At 38.6% G+C, this 23644-nt stretch overlaps 2 protein-coding genes across 9 annotated transcripts in view; both read left to right on the forward strand.

The window, feature by feature from the left end:
- Positions 1 to 23644, forward strand: part of LOC143738192 (uncharacterized) — a 40553-nt gene that overhangs the window by 6547 nt on the left and 10362 nt on the right. The window lies entirely within an intron of this gene.
- Positions 6646 to 20902, forward strand: LOC143738194 (uncharacterized). Of its 4 annotated transcripts, none has more exons than XM_077230216.1 (7): positions 6646 to 7008; positions 15839 to 15967; positions 18176 to 18207; positions 18315 to 18593; positions 18785 to 19030; positions 19631 to 19702; positions 19780 to 20902. In XM_077230216.1, exons 2-7 carry the CDS (start codon positions 15957 to 15959, stop codon positions 19833 to 19835), a joined length of 696 nt encoding a protein of 231 aa, XP_077086331.1. In that variant the 5' UTR covers positions 6646 to 7008; positions 15839 to 15956; the 3' UTR covers positions 19836 to 20902. The 4 variants fall into 4 exon arrangements, with proteins under 4 accessions (XP_077086331.1, XP_077086332.1, XP_077086334.1 ...); XM_077230217.1 differs by having other exon boundaries at positions 6659 to 7008; positions 15839 to 15971; positions 18180 to 18207; XM_077230219.1 differs by lacking the exon at positions 6646 to 7008 and adding an exon at positions 14661 to 15112.

Genomic DNA, 23644 nt, shown 5'->3' on the forward strand with positions numbered 1-23644 from the left:
GGGGAAGAGGTCAGCTGGGGTGTGGGATAAGGGGGTGGGGCAAACATGTACCTGTGGTGGCCTGGCGACAGCGCTGAGGTGGGTCCGTGAGTGTAGTGTGTGGTGCTCCAAACTAGGGTCCTCAGGTGCAGCTGCTGCATCCAGCAGACCTGTAAAAGACATATCAACATTCCTTTCAGTGGACATGGCAACCTCAGGACCCCCTTCAAAACGGAACAGGCCATCTCTCAGGTCTAACTGGCAACCTGCACTTCTAAGGAAGTCCAGACCAAGAATACAAGGGTCCTGGACTGCAGCCACCCACACTGAATGACGTAATGTCTTTCCCCCTACAGTCAGCCCCACCACACCCTTACCTTTCATTGGCGCCAGTTCACCTGTCACTGTGCGTAGTCGGACAGTGGTGGGTTCCAGACTGGCATTAGCAGGAACTACCTCTGGTCTTATAACTGTCACAGTTGATCCCGTATCCACCATTGCTAAACATGGAATCCCCTCCACCAAAATTGGCACATGACAAAAATCACTAACACATGTTCGTCCTACCACAATCACAGACTCCTTAGGGCCACATTCACCCTCCCCCAATAGTCCTTGATCATTTTCCCTCCGTCCATCCCTTGAGACTCCTGCTGGTGTTGACTCATATTGGGGATGAGTGTTGGGGGTCCGCATGGCCCCGATCATGCGGACCCCGTCCCATTTCCCGGGTTACTGGCTAGCTTAGGACACTGACGAAACTAAATGTCCCGTCTGCCCACAACCCCAAAACATCCTTGGTCGTGTGCGAGGACGCTGATCAGGTTGCAGTGCCACCGCATGAATTAATTCAGTAATCTCAGAAACCCAGGCTGGCCTTTCATTTATCCCCTCCCCCACGTCAAGAGACCTCACTGACACAGTTTGGCGCTGGCTTTCATCCGGCATGCAAGTTCCCCAAACAATCTCCCTCTCCAAAGCCATCTCCAAGGCATCCTGCAGGGTTTGAGGGTGGGCTAGTTGTGTCTGTCTACGGAGCTCCACAGGGGTAAGGGCCTGTATGAACTGGTCTCTCGCAAGCTCCCCTTGAACCGCCGGTGGCATGTGGCATATGCTCGCCGAGTCAAATTTTCGATATCATTTGCCAGGACTCTCAGGTGCTCTCCTGACTGCCTGCGTCTATTACTCAGTTCAGAACGCAGGAGCCCTGGCTGCTCAAATTGCCCAAAACGCCGTCTCAGTGCCCCGACAAGCGCATTATAATTGTGTCTATCTTCAGGGTTCAGCAGTAACAAACAGTTAAGAGCATCATCTGTGAGACACATAGCCAATTCAAGAGCTTTGCAGTTCTCTGGACAGTTTGCAGCATGAGCCAGCAGTTCGAACTGTGCATGAAAAGCTTCCCAATCAGCTTTACCTGAGAATTTGGGGGTTTTTACTGCCACCGTAGCTGCGGCAGCACGGGCGCCGCCATATTCATTCACGTCCGGAAGCAGCGCAGCTCCGTGGGCACAGCCATGTTTGTTTACATTGGCAACCAGCGCGGCTCCTTGGGCGCCACCATGTCTGTTTACGTCCGAAGACAGCGCGGTTCCGTGGGCACCACCAACGAAAAGCCAGCATCTGCAGCCATCTTCCTAGTAGCCTCCCTCACACGAGCTTTGTGCGATTACAGAAAGTTTTCCTCTGTTGCGAATTGATCGGAAGCTGAAGCCGAAGCGCCTAACCATAGAGCCTCACGAAACATCCGGCTTGCTTCTGGCTCGGACTTAATCTTTTCTTTAGTCTGCTTCCGCATCGTGTTTCAGGGACGATACGAGAGCAATCTCATATACTAACTGGATCCAAACAGTTCACTTCTGACACCAGTGTAACGATCGGAGAAAATGATAGACGCACTTAGCAGTTTCAATGCTCTCTTTTATTCGTGAGCACCCGTGTGGCCGATGCTCTTGCCTCACAAAATCCAAAACAAAAACCCCCTTCTCTTTTAACTCCGCCCCCGCATAACTGCGCAGGCTTGTTCTCCAGAAGAACATCAGATGCCTTAAAGCCCCACACACCCAGAACACATAACACATAAAAGAAAATACATGCATCTACATATTGAACATAAACCGTCTTTAGACTTGCTACAATATGTACATTAGCTGTTTTCGAAATTAAACAAATGTAAATCTCTTCTGTGGCACACAAAGCCTGATTTAATAAAAATGTCAACTGATGACTTCAATGATAAGTTGATGATTTTGTCCCTCAATGATTTTGAGAGATCTGATCAAATAAACAGCAGAAAAACTGAAATTTTATATGTGAATTTTCTGCCAATGCGAAACCTCTTCATCCCAACAGAGATGTTAGAGCTGTTTTCACACTTTCAGAGAAAAGGTTTCACATTATTGTCATGCAATGCAGAATAATGATTTCCTGTCTGACTGCATTAAAACAATGCAACTAAAACCACATGTTACGACCCCTAAGATAGTCTAGGAGTACAGGAGTCTAACATTTAAAAAGAGATACATATGAGTGGTGTTTCCTTTACAAAGAACCAGAAGTCCATAGGAATACCGTGCAATAAGCGGATACATTTATTCAGTACAAAAAGGTTACATAGGTAAGAGTGAAGCAAAAACACCCAAAAAGGGGATGTTTCTGTTTAAAATAACATGAATAATGTCTCTGGCCTCAATATTACATTGCAGGGTGGCGTTTTTTCCTTTTTGTCCCGTCACATGTATAAGGTTTCTGCAAATACAGACAAAATAAATTAATTCAATACAAACTGAAAAAATACATGTGTTTTTGTCTATTCTCAGTAATAAAGGTCATCATGAAATATCTTAGTATAGTTATTTTAGTCTCTTGTTCACACATCCAAGTGGATTCAACAGTTGTGAACTGATGATGGTGGAGTTTCTCCAATATCATCCGAAATGCCAGAAACGATTAAGGTTGTTGATTAAAGCCATAAACATTTCCTCTATAATTTACAATAAACAATTAAAACGATTAAATCTCAATTTCTTCAGAGTTAGCTTGTTCAGCTATTAAGGCAGTATTGCTTACAAACAGACGAATGAACTGGAGTGAACTTAAGTCTGGATGTGGTATGATAATGTAATATGCTGGGGAAATCCCCCAACAATTGACACGACAGAGAAACAATCGACTACAACAACTCTACCTGGAACTGAAGATCAAACATTGTTACAATTAAAAAATTTAAACAAATATGATACTGACCACTATATTTGATAAAGCAAAACAGCAGAAGCAGATTCAACCATCTGAACCTGATGAGAAAACAGAAGAGCTGGTTTTATGTGTCAGATACAGACACACAGGATTTGAAATTAAAGGGTAAGTTCGGTGTTTTAGAATTAAATCCCTGTTTTAAGATCGTTTCTGATGAAATCAAATGGTTAAGGTTAAAATTTGGACACATGCTGCTGGCCCGAGAATTTTCGGTTTCTGTGTTAGCAGAGTTGATACTCCAGGGTTTGTGGCTCCAGCTCTGTCTGACCATCATTGTGATAATAGACTCTTAAAGTGTATTTTCCACCGTCACTGAATCTCAGATCCTTGATGATGATGTCACATGATCCTTCTTTAAATTTCGTCCATTTTCACTCTTACATTCTTTATTCTGACAAGAAGGGATGATTTTTAACCTGCTTAAATCAATAGAAACAATCTCTCTGTCCTCAGATTTACATGACAGGGTGACGTTGCCTCCCTTTATTCCTGACACAAGAATAGTGGCGGTTCCTGCACATGCAGACAGTAATATTTATTCAATAAAGTATCAATACTATATAGTAGTCAACATTTTGAGTGGATCAAAAAAATTTATGTATAACTTTGATGAAAGGGTTTTATCCAAATTGACTACTGTACACTGTATATATATATATATATATATATATATATATATATATATATATATATATATATATATATATATATATTAAAGTATTAATTAGCCACCAATAGTAGCTGTGCCACATTTTAACACTTCAAATGTTGATGACAATATAAAGCTTTATTAAAAGTGTCAGTGCAGATGTAGTAAATTACTGAACAAAACATAAAATTGGAATAGGTGGCAAATTTTATAATTGGGTTTTAGATTTTTTATTTTAACGCACTTTTCAGGTGAAAGGGAAGAATTATCAGCTTCTTATAACATAATGGAACTCCTCAGGGTAGTGCAATTAGCCCATTATTGTTTAATTTAATGATCAATGATGTTTTTGAAAAAGTGAATAAACCAGGAATAGGAATGGCTCTTTTTGCAGATGAGGGAACATTATGGAAGAGAGGTCGTAATATTAAAAATGTGGTTAAAGGTATACAGAAGTCAGTTAAAGAAGTGGCAGAATGGTCATTGGATTGGGGTCTAAAGTTTTCGGTCTCAAAAACACAATATATGCAATCTAAGAGGAATGAATGAGACTGGAATGAACATTTAGATCTGAAGTTGTATGATCAAACATTGGAAAGAGTACCTGTTTTTTTTTTTAAATATCTTGGATTATGGTTTGATGGAAAATTAACATGGAAATGTCATATCAGTAAAATTGAGTCAAAATGTAAAAAATTTAAATTGCATGCGTACGGTTGCAAGTCACAATTGTGGAGCTAGCCGTGTATGTATCAAGGATTGATTCGTTCTTGCTTTGATTATGGATGTATTGTATATGGTTCGGCAACCAAGTCTTTACTGAAAAAAATAGATATAATTCAATCCAAAGCATTAAGAATATGTTGTGGAGCAGTTAAAACATCCCCCGTAGATGCAATTGGAGTAGAAATGGGAGAGATGCCTCTAAATATTAGAAGGGAAAAACTGGCAACTACATACTGGGTAAATCTTCAACAATCAGCAAATAATCACCTTACTCGCAAAGTATTGGAGGAGTGCTGGGAATATACTCATATGATGGACACAGTTTTGGATGGATGAGCAGAGTATGCTGTTGCATGGATAATATAATATATCTGTCCCAATATACCACTTACTGATACTCCACCATGGAAAATCCCTGAACCGCTTGTAGATTTGAGTTTACTAAACAAGTCCAAAGAGGAGTACATTGGAAATGAGGTTAATGCTTTTTTAAATAACACATTTTATTCAGTATTACAAATATTTACAGATGGTTCTGGGAACCTATCAGTCAAAAGGTTGGATTAGGAGTGTATATTCCACAATTTAAAAAACAGATTAGTTTGAGGTTGACTGACGAGATGTCCGTGTACACTGCAGAATTAACAGCTATAATAATAGGACTACAGTGGGTTGAACAACTCAGACCAAATAAAGTAGTAATATGTTCAGATTCTTCTTCAGCTTTAATTAGTATAGTACATACAAGATCAGACAGAGAAGATTTATTAATGGAAGAATATTTATCATTATAGAGACTGAAAGAGGCTGGAATAGTGGTGTATTTTTGTTGGGTATACCAGCACATGTTGGAGTATCTGGGCATGAAGTTGCTGATAAACTAGCAAAAAAAGCACTAGACAAGAGGGAGGTGGATGTTAGAGTATATGGAGAAAAAGGTTTTTAAAGAGGTTTCGAAAATCGTTTTTAAAGAGAAAGTTAATGAATAAGTGGGAAATTAGATGGGATAGTAGCAAAGGGAGATAGTGTTATAGTATCACACAGACAGTAGGGAGGATAAATTACCAGGGAGGAAATAGGGAAGAAGAAGTATTGCTATCTAGGTTAAGACTGGGACATACAGGGTTAAACTCAACACTGGCAATTATGGGGTTATGAAAATGGATTATGTGATGTGTGTGGTGTATCTGAAAATGTCTGTCATGTATTATTTATTTGTAGTAAGTATAATGTTTTTCGGGGATGTATTATTCAGTCATTTGAAGAATGGAGAGGATAAAATAAAGAATGAGGATATTTTAGGAAAAGAATTAATGGACAGACGGATATATAGAGCACTAATTGCGTTTATATATGATTCAGGTTTGGGATTTAGAATATAATATGTTTGTAACGTTGAGTGTGGACGGAGGAGCTGAAGCTCAATGACACCTCTATTGCAGGTATGATAAATAATGATGTATGTGGGATAATATAGATAGATAGTCAATGGTCCATTTGTGAGAAGGAAGAGGAAACAGTTTCAAACTTCACTTATCAACCAAGGTTAATTTGTTATCCAGCACAGCAGGTGGTGATAATGCTCCTTAGGAGTTAATCGCCATTAAACAAGAAGAAGAAGAAGAAGAAGAAGAAGAAAACCCAGCAGAGATTTCATTCAGCTTCTGTGTTCAGAGTTTAAAACATCTCAACATTTAAATTTGATCATTTGACCACAATGTCTCTCCACGTCATTTCCAAAGCAATGTCTAGTTTTTTAAATCTTTATATAATTGCTAAGAACATACAAAACCAATGCCATGGTTAAGCACAGTTACATGTTACAAAATCAGGTTCGCAATACACCTAAACAAACTGTTATATTCATAATTGAAATGTAAGTGCCTTAAAGGGGTTCTATTATGCTTTTTCAGCTTTAGTTAGTCTATAACTGCTTTAAAAAAAAGAAGAAGAAGCATGCAGCCTTATTTGGTTTGAGAAACAACCAATCGGAATCAAACACCCTGTTATGAGTGCTCAGAGCCATATAGAGTGAACTCTGCGAGTGCTGAGTGGGGGGGTCAGACCTGGGTGGGGTTCGCTATCTCTGTATCTTTGCAGGAAAGGACAAAACAGACAGATTTAACTGAAATTTCATTTTAGGCTAAATGAAATGAAATGAAAAGAAAAGCAAAGACCAGAATTGAGGATTTTGCGACATTAAATCCAGAAATAGGTAGACTACCAGGTCGATTTTGACGCAGTATCTAAAAAGTTCTAGATCAATTCGTCGGATGTATGGGAGTATGAATAAAAGGAAAATTATTTGCAGCAAAGGTGAAATATTGGGAAGAAGGGAATAAACTGGATTATGGCTCCGTTAAAAACTAGAAGACTGTCGGTCATGGGATTAAAGGGTGAGTAATGCACACACACACGAGTAAAGCTAATGCACACACACACGATTGACATTATGCACATTTGAAATCCAAGGGCAGTAAATGTGGGATAAGGAGGAGGGATAAACAAAGGGAAGTAAGAGAGCGGTTTGTGGCAGGCTAACAGAAATATACGTATTTCTCGTGTCCGAACAGGACATACTGCAGATTTAGCAAACTAGCCTACTCCACACTCACTCCATACGAAAATGCATTGCATATCATACGTTTTGCACATCCACTAAATAAAATAAAATAAAAAACAGAAAAATGTAACATTTGCTTAAGTTTCCATGTTGTTACAGTAGGCCTAAGTGCAGAGATTAGACACTGAGGACCTTCATAAATGCTCTGATTAAGATCATCATTATTGACATCAGAAAGCAGAGCAGAAGTGCTGATTGAGATTCTGACATGGTGTGTAGAGTTCAGATGATGGTTAGAACAAAGAGTATAGAAGGAACAAGAGGCGAAACTGCGTTGTACAGAGTTTTTATCAGTCAAGATGAATTAAATTATAATAAAACTAAAGACTAAAACATATAGAACAGCTAATATACTTACCATTGCCATTCTATTTGTAGTAAATGTGTGCACTTTACTTGCACAATGTTTGATTTGTTGTGTGTAATGCAGGCAGAAATTATACTTACCATCACCAATTTTATTACAGTTCATTTTGTGATGATCTTCTATTAGCCTACTATGAAATATTCTCTGTTGACTAATGTGTTGTCCATTTCACCTACTCACTGCTCATTGTGTTTTTGCTATTTCAATGAATTTGTCAACAATAATTTGTCGAGGATGGGCTGTTGTTACTGGTGTTGTAAAATTGTGCTGTGTATGAAAACGGGAGTTATCCCTAAAAGTAATTGGGGTAAATAAATAGCCTATTTGACAGCTTCATACTCTATGACGAAATTGTTTAATTATAAACCGATCCATAAGAATTATTTTGTTGTATAGTATTCAACACGCCGTTTTAGTTTAGGCTATAGAGATATTTCGTTTCCTTAACCGCTTTTGAATTGGAACCGGTATCGTTCAAATCTATGACAGCTGTGTAGCGTTCAGTCCAAGATGGCGGAGCTGCATCTCTGCACATGGGCGCGTAGTTTCGCTTCTTTGATTAGAAGTCAATTGACCCTTCGCTAACCCCGCCCTCCCTAGTTACTGTTGCTACGCCTGTCAAGCTTTCGTGCCTGGCACGTCTATTACAGTGTGTATGCACCGGTGTCAGACATTCCCAATGAGATAATTAGTAATTTTTGGCGAACATGTGAAATATCTGAGAGAGCAAGACAAAAGGGACTGCAGTATGCATTCGAGGGATATATCCACGACATAATATGCAACCGATTAGAGAATAATTTCATAAAAATTTAAGCTAAAGCCTATAGTCCCAGGGCAAGCAGCAGCGCCTCATACGCTGACCATTCACATGGGAAACACAAATCGAGGAACAGCTATGTTCATGCACAGCTGGGTAAGTGAAATGTGAAAATTATCTACCGTTAGGGTAAGTGTACCCATTAAGCCCACCAAAATCTAAGTCTAGTTTTTTGTACCGGGTGTATCTCGGGAAGGAAGCCGAGTTGGGGCTCCAGACTCTGGGGTTTTGGGGGGTCTCCTAGTGGGGCCCCCACACCGGGAGTATGCAGTCTTAGGTCGGCTTGACTGTGGAATTATGCCCGATCAAAGTTCCACAGGAAGTGACCATATCTCGGGAAGAAAGCCGAGTTAGGGCTCAATACTCCCGGCATAGGGGGCCCACTTGGCTTGGGTCCCGAGTTTTGCCCAGTCAAAGCTGGACCGGAAGTGGCGGTATATAGGAGTTGGACAGTCCCAGGGTTTCAGGACTATGGGGAATGTAGGTTCCCTCTGGGATCTCTCCATGACCGAAATCTCAAGCCTTAATTCGGCTTGGCTCCCAAATTATGTCCGGTTATACATAAACGACTTTAGGACAAAACGGGCTCTATCTCATTTGAAGGAATGTGTGTAATTTGTAGGCCTATCTAAATATAGTTGTAAATTAAGGTAGTAAATAAGGTAAAAGTACACAAAGAAATGTTATCATCAAGCACTTAGCACGTTTGCAATTTGAGGGATTCCTCATTGAAACGCATAAGGTGGGCTTAAATGGTTCCACAGTGAGTAATGGTGAAAAAAGAAAATATTTTCCTTTAAAAATGTAAGATATGTTTACAAATACATGCATGGACTTTAAATATACTGTGGACTAAGTATCATACTAATTTTCATAATGCCCACATTGAGAAATGTTACGTTTTTTTAATTCAACGTTAGCTTGTGTTGGCTATAGTTTGCATGCATTTTGTGGCACTGTACCATTTAAGCCCATCTAAAAAAAAAAGTTAATTTATGAAAATAATCTTCTCTACAAAACAATTTATGATGTATTTATTTGTCACAATCACAAAACATTTATTGTTTGCAGTTCACATGCTTAATTCTTTGGCAGTCTATCTTTCTGTAAGGTTTGACCTAGAGATTAACTTTGAACAGAAGCTAATAAAACTCATCTTTCCATTTAAAGGAAAATTATATGAAAGTATAAAGTACTATTTGTTCATACACAAAAAACAACACATTTATCTCTTATTTGACATAATATCAATGTAGTTACCAAATAAATGGCTGAAAATTGCAGAAATGAATTGATTTCTGAAGGGTCCCGAAACACCAAAGTTTTGAGGTGACTTTGCGTAAGGGCTAACTCAACATTGCCACATGTGATTGGTATACAATAAAAAATGACAGGGAAGTAACACATCACTGGATTGATTAAAATAATGAGCAGCATAAAATATGATTTACTCTTTTTTTATTTTTTTATTTGACTTCAAAGTTGAAAGTGGGCTTAAAGGGTACATGGGCTTAATGGGTACACTTACCCTAATAATTATAAATCAAACAGTTTATCCATAAATCTTGTGGAATAACACTAACACCGGGAGAGCCGTGATCGGAGTAGGCCGTCGATTAACAACATGCTGAAATATATTTTAAAGCATGCCATTGAGCGTCCGTCTTCTTTAATCGTCTTATTTTACGTTAAAACATGTGCATTATGAACAAAGAACCGACATTATTTCCAACTTCCAAGCAAAAGGTGTTTTTGTTAATCCTGTCGACATTTAGTCTCCACACTGCTGGATCCACGCACATCATTTCTCCCCTTGGCTTTTAGATTTTCGGGAAGGAATAAAATTCCACTCCCCCGTCCAAACTTTTAGGATACCGGGTATCAGATTTGCACAATCCATACGCACAACACTTCGGCATGTTTACCTCGCTCGAAAGTTTGCCAGACCTCCCGCACCTAGTTACGGTTGCTAAGACTAGGGGTGTGACGATAAGCGCATCACCGCAATATCGCGTGAATGAGATGCCTACCGCGGTGTGAGGTCATCACCGCACTTTTTTTTTTCTACTGAAAGTTTTCTGTACCTCTTCGTTACGTTGGGCGACGTTCCTCTCGTTACTTTATTTTAATGCAATACATGTTTATTCCAAGTGCGCTGTATCTTTTTTTATGGGCAGGAGCGATGCTCAATTCACAAATGAATCACTCTTTTGAGTCGATTCTGTTTAAAGACTTCATCAAACAAGTTGGCTGATCTGTCTAAGTCGGTTCGCGAATCAGTCTGAATGATCTGTTCAGTTCCTCACGCACTGAATCACTGAAGCGCTTTCAATTCACACTCGACTCGAAGTCGTAATAGGAAGATTTAAAAACATCAAGAGCGTTGGATGAAGTGGCCGTGGACTTACAGTATAGTGAAAGCAAATCTGCAAATGCATCATATTTTGCCAACGATGAAGATCTTTATTAGTTGAACATCTTCGTAAGCTGTCTGTGAATGAATGATTCCACAGGACGAGACAATCGATTTCATTTCATTGATTCAGGTCAGAGATGCTCACAAGTCTCTGAGCTAGAGTCCAAGTCAAGTCTCAAGTCTTTGAGCTAGAGTCCAAGTCAAGTCTCAAGTCTTTGAGCTAGAGTCCAAGTCAAGTCTCAAGTCTTTGAGCTAAAGTCCAAGTCAAGTCTCAAGTCTTTGAGCTAAAGTCCAAGTCAAGTCTCAAGTCTCTTGTGGTTATAATAAGTGTTGCTTCACGTACAGCGACCCATCCAGGCTGCTTAGAACACTGCATAGCTATTAAGGAATTCAAAGCATGTAATATGTTATTATGACTCCTTTATCTAATAGCATACAATATCAGCTTTGATTTAGGTATATAATCAGTGTAAACAGGCTATTTCAACATGACAAAAACACCAAGAATACTTTACTTTTAAGTTAATATCTGTATCTGTAAAAATTGAGGTTCTGAAGAAAAAGGACTCTCATGTCTGTTGCTGAATTATAATGAAAGGCCTTGGCTCCTATTGTGCTGGCTCTGTGGAGCCATTTGACCAAATATAGAAAATGTTATAGCCTACCTCACAGCACTAAAATTGACATAGTGCAAAACATCACAGTAGCTAAATGCAAAACACTATTGCAACCAAATGATGTGAAATACATGGTTCATATATTTGTGGCGGCCCGCCACACATTGATTTTCGATTTATTTTTTTATTTTTACTAAGCCTATTTAAAATCGTATTTGATTGCAGAGCGCCGTAGCGCATTCGCGCAGCACTACCTCTCGCACGTCTCTCTCTCTCTCTCTCTCTCTCGTACAACCACCTCTCGCGCTCTGGAACACCATGAGGTGCACGCGCGCAGATACCCCATATTTTGCATTGAGCGCTTCTTTTGTTTGGCCCGTCTTGTTTGAAGTTTTTAAACCCAAAGCTGACGATGAATGGCACAGCAACGGCCGCTGCAGTCGACATGTTTGTTTGTTGTCCTCTCATCTGTGGCCGCGCGCGCGCACGTAGTACGTGTTATGTAGGCAGGTTTTAGGTAACGGGTCAGAGGGAGGGGAATAACAGCGTGCTCATCAGACGTTTCCTAAAAATAAACATTGTTCACGAGTCCCGCAGCTCGAGTCCGAGTCGAGTCTGAAGTCTTTCGAGGACGAGTCTCAAGTCGAGTCTGAAGTCACTGTGTGTGCGACTTAAGTCGCACTCGAGTCCGAGTCTCAAACTCGTGTCCCCATCTCTGATTCAGGTAATACATTTTACAACCAAACAGATTATTACACGACGATAGCGCTACTACAAAGTATAACATTATCCGTTTTTTTGACATATGCATTAATTTATAGGCTACATTAAATAAGCTTGTCCACAGTTTATGAAATGAACCCCACCCGCGGTAATGTGTGTGTATATTGCGCAGTGGCGTGCGAACTCGACTTAAAAAATGCCTTTGCCTGCCTTAGACACTGTCAGTTAACCAGTTTAAACATGCTTGCAGAAATATACATTTGATTACATTTTGAAGAACAGACGAAAGAAGATCTATCGATGTGCATTTGATCGTTGTTTGTGTTCAGATGTTCAGTAGCGGTCATGAGTGAGAGCACACGTGAAGTTAACTCTTTCTTCTCTGTGTCAATGGTTCCCTTTACATGCCTTTGAATGCAAAACTCTGCTGAGTCACTTTATTTCGACATTGTCTAATAATCCAAATGTAGTTGTAGTTTTCCTTGTGGTTTGTTGTGGTTTTCCTGTCACGAAACCTGAAGACCGAAAAATAAAGCAGCAGGACTTGACGATTCACTTTATCGGCCCAACAGCCGAATACTTGTTCAGACTATTGCCCTTTTATTTTGCACTTTTAATGAAAGGTTGTTTATGTTTAGCCTAATTAATAGTTAATTATTTTATTTACAATTTAATATAAATGTTAATTTGCTGTTAATAATAAAGTAAACTGCTTTATAATGATTAAAAGGTTGTTTAAGTTTAGCATAATTCATAGTTCATTATTAATATTACAATTTAATACAAATGTTAATTTGTTTATTTGTTAATAAAGAATACTGCTTTATAATTATTCATTTCCATTGTCATTTACAAGCTACATGCGTTCTTGATCGCGTCTGCAGTGTGTGACACAGCGCGGGTCAATTTTTTTGGGGGGGGGGTCGGTTAACCGCCAAACCGCGAGATTTGTTGCTTCTTCACCGCGGTAAGAAAAAATCCCATACCGTCACAGACCTAGCTAAGACACGATTGGCCAGTGGCGGTTTTCGGGCGTGGCTTAGCGAAGGGTCAATTTCTGCAGCTCATGTAGGAGTAAAAGGAACGAGATCAGTGTGCAAAGGAAGCCACAAATAAAGCAGATATATGGTAAAATATAGTAAGACTGAAATTAAATGTTTAATTAAACAACATCTGAGGAATATATTGCAAAAATAGTGGGATGAAAAAGGAAAGGGAAGTTGGTTTTATAACATTCAAAGGATCGTAGATTAAGGCAGAATAACAGGGAGAAATAAAAAACAATAATATAAAGACTTTTCTGAAAACAAATGTGAAAATTTAAATCAAAAGGAAACTAGAGCATTATATATTGATATGTCCAACTTTTAATGAAATAAATGTTAATTTACACCAGAAAATTAAGATGAATTTAGAGCCTACAACGATCTAACAAAAGAAATCATATGAAGATAGTTACATTTCTTATACAATATCTGAAAAGTACAGAATAAAATAAAATAATCTAGAATATGTATGTATGTATGTAGCCTATATAAAAAATGAATATTATAATAATGGCTGATGCCCACCAGCAGGTGTCGGTGATGCACCTAAGAGTTGTATGAAGAAGAACAGCAGTAGGAAGTGTTGAGCAGTGAGGAGGAGCATCACATTTTATTCTCCACAAATCGCCTGTTCTTTACTTTTCCCCTACTGTGTTTGTGCTTTTTAATAATCGGATACATCGACATCTATGTCCTGTTTACACCTGGTATTAAGATGCGTTTTGGTCGATTGGGTCACAAATAGGTGGACGAGGGCAGAGGTGCCGCCAGAAATTCTGGGCCCTATGGAAACCAAAATTTCTGGGCCCCCTACATTTTTTACAGATAACATTTAACCCAATAAACATGCCCAGTATACTTTAAAAAAGATACTTAGCACATTGCATAGTTAAAATGTCAAAGGATGAGTACAAAGCCTACAAAAACAAGAAAAAAATTAGACAATCCAAAACTTAATTAGTTTTTTAACTACCTTGGTAGCTGACCATGTTCACCTCACCTGACACTGAGAGGACTGGGTCATTAGTAGGAGAACGAGGTGCAGACGATAAAGCTGACTCTGCATCTGTATAAGTCAAACACACAGACACACACACGTAATAATAACCAGATTATTTTTATTGGCCTATTTATTGGAGGACGTGGGTGTGCAGCAGGTGCTGCTGAATCTGTGTCTACGAGACATGATAACCCGGAGACAGCAGAGATGTTATTATTGTTGGATGTAAATCATAATTCGGTAATTATTTTACTAAGCTAGCTAGATAAAAGCAGGTCATGTAGCAACAAAAATAAGTAACTCTGTAAGTTTTGGAATACAGGAATAGGGCAAGCTACCTTTCTTTTTGAAAAACTGTGTGACATACTGTCAACTTTGGTGTTCTGTCTTCTCTTTCCTTCTTTTCTTTCTGTTTTCGATGCCCTGACTTTTGTTGTGACATGCCAGCGTGTGTCACTGTCTGCACTGCATCATAGCAAGTGCAATAATAAGCAAGAGACGCTACACTAGCGATCGTAGCTCGGTTAGTGCAGGTGGAATGAACCATTGTGAGGGGGAGGGGTGTGACTGAAACAGTAAATACATTAGGCTATTTGTTTTTTAGATATTAAATCTATGGTCAAAACGGACAAAATACACATTTAGTGCATGAGGTGCCCTAGCACATTTAATGTATGTATAAAAAAGAGAAAAGAAATAAGAAAAGAAAAAGAGGGTCTGCTCTTTTGGGCCCTAAATCAGCCTGGGTCCTTAGAATCGCCCACCCCTTTACGGCGCTCTTGGACGAGGGACACACATGGTGTCCGTTTACACCTGGTGTTTTAATCTGTCTCTCTTGTACACTTTAAACCACTTTTGTCCTCATTTCTTCAAGAGGAGAGTCTATGGGTGAGTAAAACATCAGAGCATCAGCTTTAGTTAGTGCGGCTCTGACAGAGTTTAAATCTGTCCGGCCTGTATCTATAATGGTATTTTTAAATGTGAGTGTGTGTTTGTGTGTGTGTATGTATATATATATATATTTATGTATGTATGTGTATACATATCATACAATATAGATATTTATCACAATATTAATTTACCATTTATGGGGAAGGAAATGCTCTCCACATGTTTGTTAGATCTTGATAATTAATGTAGACATATCTTGTTTGTTCACAATTAAACTCTATTAAGCCACCTTTTAATTTACAACAAAACATTGCATTTTTATTTTTATCAAATAAGATGCTGCACAAAATAACTGTTTGATATTAAAACATGAATGAAGAAGTATCTTGGTTGTATGATATTCCTTACAATAATAGTAATATTATTATTACTTTGAGCAAATACATTTTAATCACAATTGGAAAATGAAAACTCTGTTTCCGATTCCCCAAACTACACACTACAACAAAATAATGAAATTAAACCCCATTATAATTAGTTTTACGCAATTTAGCATGACGAAATGACGAACGTTTAGGGCAATCTAGAGAAGTTGTCAACAAGGACTTCTGCATGTTTTTCACAGTTACTAAAAAGATCGAAGATAAAGGGAAATTCTAATGCTTATATGATTGTGTTGTTGTTGTGTGAGATTTTTTTTTTACTCGAGATTTGTATTCACAGAATGGAGGATTTGGAGCAGAAGAGCAGAGGTGGAGGTTGACGCTATAGAGTCAGTCAGGGAAGAAGAAAGGACAGAAAGAGAAAACGTTCCTCCAGGACAAATTCACGGAGAGGGAAGATGCTCCACTGGTGGGTCCCGTTCAATCTGTGATCATATTCTGTGTGTCAATCATGAGCAACTGCACACTGTTGTAGTGAAGGCTTGAGTTGTTAAATGTGTTCAAGTGTAGTAATTGTGTAATTAAACCGCCAGGATCATTTGCTTTGATCATTTGCCTATTATTTAATCCAATTGATTTTAATAATTAATCAATAAATAATTTGGTGCAATTTCTGATACTGAAATCCAAATGTAAGGAATTCTTTTTACATTATAAGTTATTTTCTAAGATTATAACTATGTTGAAAGTGTGTGTCCAGGTAATGGTGGGTGTTTTGGGGAACTGCCACATTACTGTAAGTCACCCGTCATCTATAAAGTTCAACTACAGTCTAGTCATATGACAATGTTTAGCAGAAACAGCATTACGTATGACTGGTTTTGAAAGAATGGAATTTTTTTATCTGAGTTTTGAAAATGTGCAGCTTGTGAAAATAGTACCAAAGCGAATAAAAAAACTGTAGTATGATTTATGTGCTGTTTTCCTCATGGGGACGTGCAGTATATGTCCCACAAGGATTTCGGATGTTGCCATCTTTGTAAGGACAAAGAGAGTTTACCTACACACACACACACACACACACACACACACACACACACACACACACACACACACACACACACACACACACACACACACACACACACACACACACACACACACACACACACACACACACACACACACACACACATAATGTACAAAGAATTCATTACATTTGGTTATCTGTATCAGAAGTTGCAAACAAAGTAGAAACTATCTATAGAATCTGTATCTATAGAAATATATAGGTTTACCAATTGATTAACCATTTAAGATCAGTTGGATTCAATAATAGACTAATGTATTAAGCTGAGCAAGACGAGAAGCAAATCAAAAGTTTGATAGTAATGGCATTATGAAAGGCAGCCTTTGTGAATAAAACATTTATTTGATAGTTGTTTTGTTGTGAAAATGATACTTTGTGATTGAGTATTGTACTAACACAATTGAAAACATGATGAAATGTTTGGAAAAATGTGCACTTTTGATGATCTGCTGTGACATTAGCACTAAGAGTTTTTAAAATGTACATCTTACTTGTGAAAATAGTACCAAAGCAAAAAAAGAACAATAAGTTGTAAATAGACACAAGCCTTTACTGGCTAATGGTTTGCCAGCTGTTGTACCTTTAATGTAATGTTGTATCAACATTCAGTGTAATGACAATATTATTCTTTACATGAAAACACATGAATTGGCCTAATTAAACACTGGGTGTATTATAACTTCAGAATTATATTCCTATATAGACGGTCAACAGTGATAAGATAATAATAAGAGTTGCCCAGACCAACCTTACGAACTTATGACTTACAGAAGTTGTACTTTTACTAAGAACGTTTTAGGAAACGCCCGTGTTCCTTTGTTTTGCACTGGATGACCTGTTTGTTTCATTAAAAATAGTGCTTGCATTTGGATTCTCTCTCCGATTCGTCCTTGCCTCACCGTAACAGGAACGATGTTGTGTTGAGGAGGTTTTGGTAAATCCACATATGTAGCTCAGATCTATGAGTAACTGTTGGCCTATATTGGAGTGACTTTAATAATTGTTTTATTTTTTTATTTAAAAAAATCAAGGAGCACATGACCACCTCCGTTCATATTTATCTGCATAACTTCCAGTATTTTTATTTCCAAAGATGATGTTCAGTAAGACCTTTGTGCATGTGGTGAGAGAAGGCTTAATGTGTAATGGGAAGTTGTTCAGTGGTGGTTCACAAAGTGAGGCAAATCTTGTTCATGTTCAAGTTTAAATCCAGCACAATGAAGATCGACACAAGATCCAATGACGTTTGTGTGCAGCCTCGTCTTATATGGTGTACAGAAGTGCTGAATAACAGTAAAACAAGAAGCGGATGAGTTTACAGTTGTGTTGTGGTCTAAGTCTTTACCTTTTAAATTAGCTGGGGTTTTTCACTTAAGTGATGCGTTCTGCACAATATTCTTTACTTTAGGTGATATTTGAGAACATGTTGTTCTGTGTAAGTGTTCATAAACTGCAATACTGGACTGAGAATGGTCTGCTCTTAAAAAGCAGTGAACGAGTCATCTTTCTTAACTTTGTTTACCTCTTCATTACGAGTCCCAAACATTACACATATATAACCACCCTGTTTTTTTGTTTTTAAATCAGGTATCTCTTGAGTTTGCTGGCCTTTTTGTCTGGTGAGTATATGTAATGTAAAGAGAAATTATTTGTAAATTGGATCAGTGACATTAAAAATCATTATTATCAATATTTTATAGTGATTCAACACTGTTTTTATATTTAGGTGCTGCTTCTCGAACTGTCCACGGACAGAAAGGTGGCAGTGTTTCCCTGCATTGTAATGAGTGCGGAGAGAATGGAGAGAATCTATCCTTAAAGCGTAGAACAAAAGTCGCTTATGGTCGACAACAGAATGAACAATACAAGGGCCGGGTGTTTGAGAGTGGTAATGGCGGTCTCATTATTAAAGACTTGGAGACCACTGATGCTGGAAAATACACTTTTAATGCACATTATGGCCACGGTCATCCAATTTCCTACAGTTATGAAATCCATATCCATGGTAAGGTCAGAACTGATTTTAAATATTGATTTGGGTTTTGCATGTTATATCTTCTTTTAATCTTGTTGTTCTGTAAAGCACTTTGGTCAGACTAGTGGCTGTTGTAAATGTTCTATATAAATAATTTGAACTTGAACTAGTTCCCACCCATCAACACGTCACAATTATTCTCTCATTTTATTTATCTTCAGTCAACTCAACAGGACGGAAAGGTGAAGAGCTGGTGTTTGATGATCCGCCACTTGAAGCTGAGAAAGTTGAGCATTGTAAAGGCACAGTTTGCACAGAGATGTGGAGGAAAGAACGAGGCGTCCTGAATGATCGACTGATCGACAGCAATGGTCGTCTGGCCATCAGAGAGTTCAAATCAAGTGATGCTGGGATTTACAGGATCCGGAACTCAACAGGAGGAGAACTAGTCACTACATATGTCACAGGTGAGAGAAATTCAATGAAGGTTTTGAAATATTACATATAAAATGGACAGGTGAGGTTTATTTTTCATAATTTGAACAGCAAATTAATACTAGAGAAGAGATGCTGCAAGAGGAAGTTATTCTCAAGATTATTAAAACTATAATGATATGCATCGATAAATCAACATACAAACATAAAATACAATAAAACAAGACTTAAACGCACACACACTGGTCCTACTCCTTCAAAGCGAATGGCTTGCTTAGTTGGGGACATTTAATCTAATATTCAACAATATTATTGATCTGCCTGCATTGATCATTATATGAGAACTGAACTGGGCTGGACGATGACATCACGGTTTTCTCTGGAGCGGCTATGTATATATATATATATATATGAACTAAATTAATAACTCTTACAACAAAAAATAAACCATCACTAAACTTAAGTTGTACTGTGACGTTATTTTTGTCTGGAAACAAACTATGTTGCATTATTTTCCTGTTATCTCTGTAAAGCTGCTTTGAAACACTCTGTACTGTAAAAAGCACTATTTAAATAAAGACTTGATTTGACTTGACTAAACTGTGTGACTAATCTTTCAATATCCTCTTCAGAATCTGTCACAGAATCAGAGGGAAATCTGACCAGCACAGATGATCACAGAACTGACGACACTGATAAACACTGTAAGTAAAACCGGAGACACTGAGACTGTTACAACATTATTAAAACTGTTTAATAATAGTTTTCTTTCCTCTTCCAGCTGCTTGGGTTTGGATTGTGGTTCCGGTGGCTCTGATTGTATCTATTGTATTGTAACTCGTAAACATCTGAACAGGAACAAGGGATCCGATTCCTACAAAGTAGAGATGGGCGAGAGCGATCAAGTATTGGAGTACTCGTTCGTGACCGCGAGGATCAATCATGGAAACGAGGATCACATCGATGGTTATTGCTCCATTTGCATCCCGGGTGGAAACTCAAGCCACGGAGGAGAGACCGATAGAGCCTGAAGATCTGCTGCTCTATTCAAAAAGTAGGAGGAAAAAAATCAGGAAAACAGCTTTGAGGGTCTATTACATATATCTACAACTATTACAAACGCTGCAAACATTCAATAGTGCTCAAAAAGGAAACATCCGGGGGTGTCCAGAGCCAGGGCGTGTAAATTGCTCTTATTTTGTTTAAAAATGAATTCATTAATTTAGTACTGCCTTTCCGAGGCTAAATAAGATATTAACATGTAAAAGAAAATAAGAAAAATGTACACATCACTATAATCTTGCTCAAAAGTTTACCCCTGGCTCTTAATGCATCGTGTTGCATTCTTGAGCATTACCTTGTAGATTCTGAAAGATGTGACCAATCATAATGCAGATATCCACTATTTTTGTCTGACAAACAAACCGAACCAGTCAGTTGATTTGAACTTGAAAAAATGTCTGTACTGTGTATTGACATATTTTTGCAGTTCTAATGTTCATTCATGTTTAATTCGTGCAATAACTAAAATAGATGATCAGTGTATTGTGTATACAGTGTATACAGTGTATTGTGCAGAATCTGCTCATATCTGGCTTACTTGAACATAAACTTCACTACGCAACAAATAATGTATTAAAAAGCATTTGGTTAACAGAGAAGACATTATTTTCCAATATTCTAAATTTTGTCTGTTATAGTGATCTGTCCACCATGCTAATGTTCTGTATAATTATTTTTGACTTCATGTGCTGTAAATTGTGTTTTATGTTTTATCTTCTGCAGAACAGGAACCTGCTGGAAACCAGTTGTTAAACTGAGTCAGGCCCGTTTGAATTGTACCTTAATGTTACTTTTAACTTTTCCTGTATAATAAATTAAATTAAATGAAGGATTTTGTTTGATGACAGGAAGTTATTTAGAAATTTCTGAAAAAACAAGCATTCCTTATAAATACCTTTGCTTTGTACTTGAATGTAATTAGAATAGTCTTGAATGCATTAGTATAAAATGAGGTTTAAATCTTGAACACCAATAGCAATAAAGTTGCAATAAGTAGAAGAAAAGTGAGTATGTTGAAGATGAGATGTTATAAGATGAGATGAATTTCTGTAGACATAAAAAAAAAAAACATTGCACTTCTTATAAAGAGTAGGGGTGTACTTCTCAAACATTGCCTCTTAATAATCCCTGTCTACTGAATTGAGTAAATTACTCTAGTTAGTATCACCCGACACAAAAATCACCCGTTTGAATCTCAGTATTGGCAGGAACTGTGGGTGTGGGGGGGAGTGAATGAATAATGATCTTTTCCAACGTAAATTCCCACGACTGAGGTGTCATTGAGCAAGACCAAAACCTGTATCACTTCCCGGACGCTACGCAAAAATAGCTCTCCACGGTTTCTGAGAATGGGACACCACGTCATTTTCACTTAGTTTTGTGGCAGCCATTGCATCGTTCAGTTATTTAGGTGTACAGTAGCACATAGTAAAGCACTATATAATCAGAATCAGAATGAGCTTTATTGCCAAGTATGTTTAAACACACACACAGAAGGAATTTGTTTGGGTGCAGAAGCAGCTTCTTTTGTATTAGCACACTTGAATAAACTTCTTTTTCGAAAGGGTAGTCTAGAGAAGTGCTGGGATGATGGTGTTGAAAGCTGAACTGAGGTCCACAAACAGGATCATCATAAGTCTCTGGTTTATCCAGATGTTGAAGGATATAATGCAGTGTCATGTTGACTGCATCATCCACAGACCGGTTTGCTCTGTAAGCAAACTGCAGGGGGTCCAGTGATGTTCTTCAGGTAGGCCAGCACCAGTTAGTAGAATCTACTTATATTTTATAAGTAATGCAATCAAACTGAAATACTTTAATTATATTGTAATTGAAATGTTTATTAGATATAAAATCTGGGCTAACAGTGCAGGACCCTATAGTCATTCAGTCCTGTGATTTTTTTTTTTTTTTGACTTTTTTTTTTGGATGGGGATGATGGGGGAGCGTTTGAATCAGGAATGAATTTCGCACAGCTCCAATGATCATAAATTGCAACTTAGCCTAGGTTTGACGTAAATGGGCACTAATATACAACTTACGCACTACTAAATATTTTTACGTTGCACCATTAAACTAAAGTTGAAGTGTAACTCTATGTATAAACTAAATATTTACTGAAGCCAACGATCAGGGATCTGGGGCCTATACCATTAAGCCGGTTTAGGTGGATAGCCAGATATGTTTCAGTTTAGCTCGCGCCAACTCTGGGTTTTAGGCACCATGAAAGTGGTTTGGCTTTTAGCAGTGTTCATCGCCATAACTCACACTCCACGGCTAACCTGGTCCGGGTCAGGTGATGCTCCAGGTAAGACGTTGCAAACCGAACTTGGACCAATCAGACCAGGGACTCATGCAATGATCCTCTTTGTGGACTTCAGTTCGGCCTTCAATACCATCATGCCTGATCTTCTCACAGCCAAACTGACCCAGCTCTCCATACCATCCTCGATCTGTCAGTGGATCTCCAGCTTCCTGACGGACTGGCAGCAGCGAGTGAGACTGGGGAAACTCACATCCAGGACTCTCACCACCAGCACCGGAGCCCCCCAAGGGTGCGTTCTCTCCCCACTGCTCTTCTCCCTGTACACTAATGACTGCACTTCTAAAGACCCCACTGTCAAGCTCCTGAAATTTGCCGACGACACCACGGTCATCGGTCTCATCCGAAATGGTGACGAGTCTGCATACAGACTGGAGGTTGAACAGCTGGCTGCCTGGTGCAGTTATAACAACCTTGAGCTGAACACGCTCAAAACAGTGGAGATGATCGTGGACTTCAGGAGGAACAGCCCAGCACTCCCCCCACTCACCATCATGAACAGCACTGTGGAAGCAGTGGAGTCATTCAGGTTCCTGGGCACTACCATCTCTCAGGACCTGAAGTGGGACAATCACATTGACTCCATTGTAAAAAAAGGCCCAGCAGAGACTGTACTTCCTTCGCCAGCTGAGGAAGTTCAACCTGCCACAGGAGCTGCTGATTCAGTTCTACTCAGCCGTCATTGAGTCTGTCTTGTGCGCTTCCATCACTGTCTGGTTTGGTTCAGCTACCAAATCAGACATCAGGAGACTACAACGGACAGTCCGGACTGCGGAGAGGATTATTGGTGCCCCCCTGCCAAACCTCCAGGACCTGTACTCTTCCAGAGTGAGGAAGAGAGCAGGTAAAATCATCACAGACTCCACTCACCCTGGACACCACCTGTTCAAACTGTTACCGTCAAGACGGAGACTTAGATCACTGGCCACAAGAACATCTCGGCACAGGAACAGTTTCTTCCCACAGGCCATTTCCCTCCTGAACAGTTAACACTCCTCCCAAGGCATATGCCTTTAAGTGCAATACTCCCACTGTTTAGTGCAATATCCTACAACTCAGGTGATACTTATACTTATATTTATTTATTTATAATATTCAAAACACTATAAATATGTTCATAACCTGAAAATGTATATTCTGACTAAACCAAACTGTGAAACTTTTATTCTCATATATTTATATTTTTATTTTTTATTCTTATAATTTGTAGTATTATGTTTCTTGTTGTATTTGTATTTGTATATGTCCACTGGAAGCCTCA

The sequence above is a fragment of the Siphateles boraxobius genome, unplaced genomic scaffold (assembly GCF_051911475.1).
Source record: "Siphateles boraxobius isolate OS27281-9 unplaced genomic scaffold, OSU_SipBor_1 14, whole genome shotgun sequence".
NCBI lineage: Eukaryota > Metazoa > Chordata > Actinopteri > Cypriniformes > Leuciscidae > Siphateles > Siphateles boraxobius.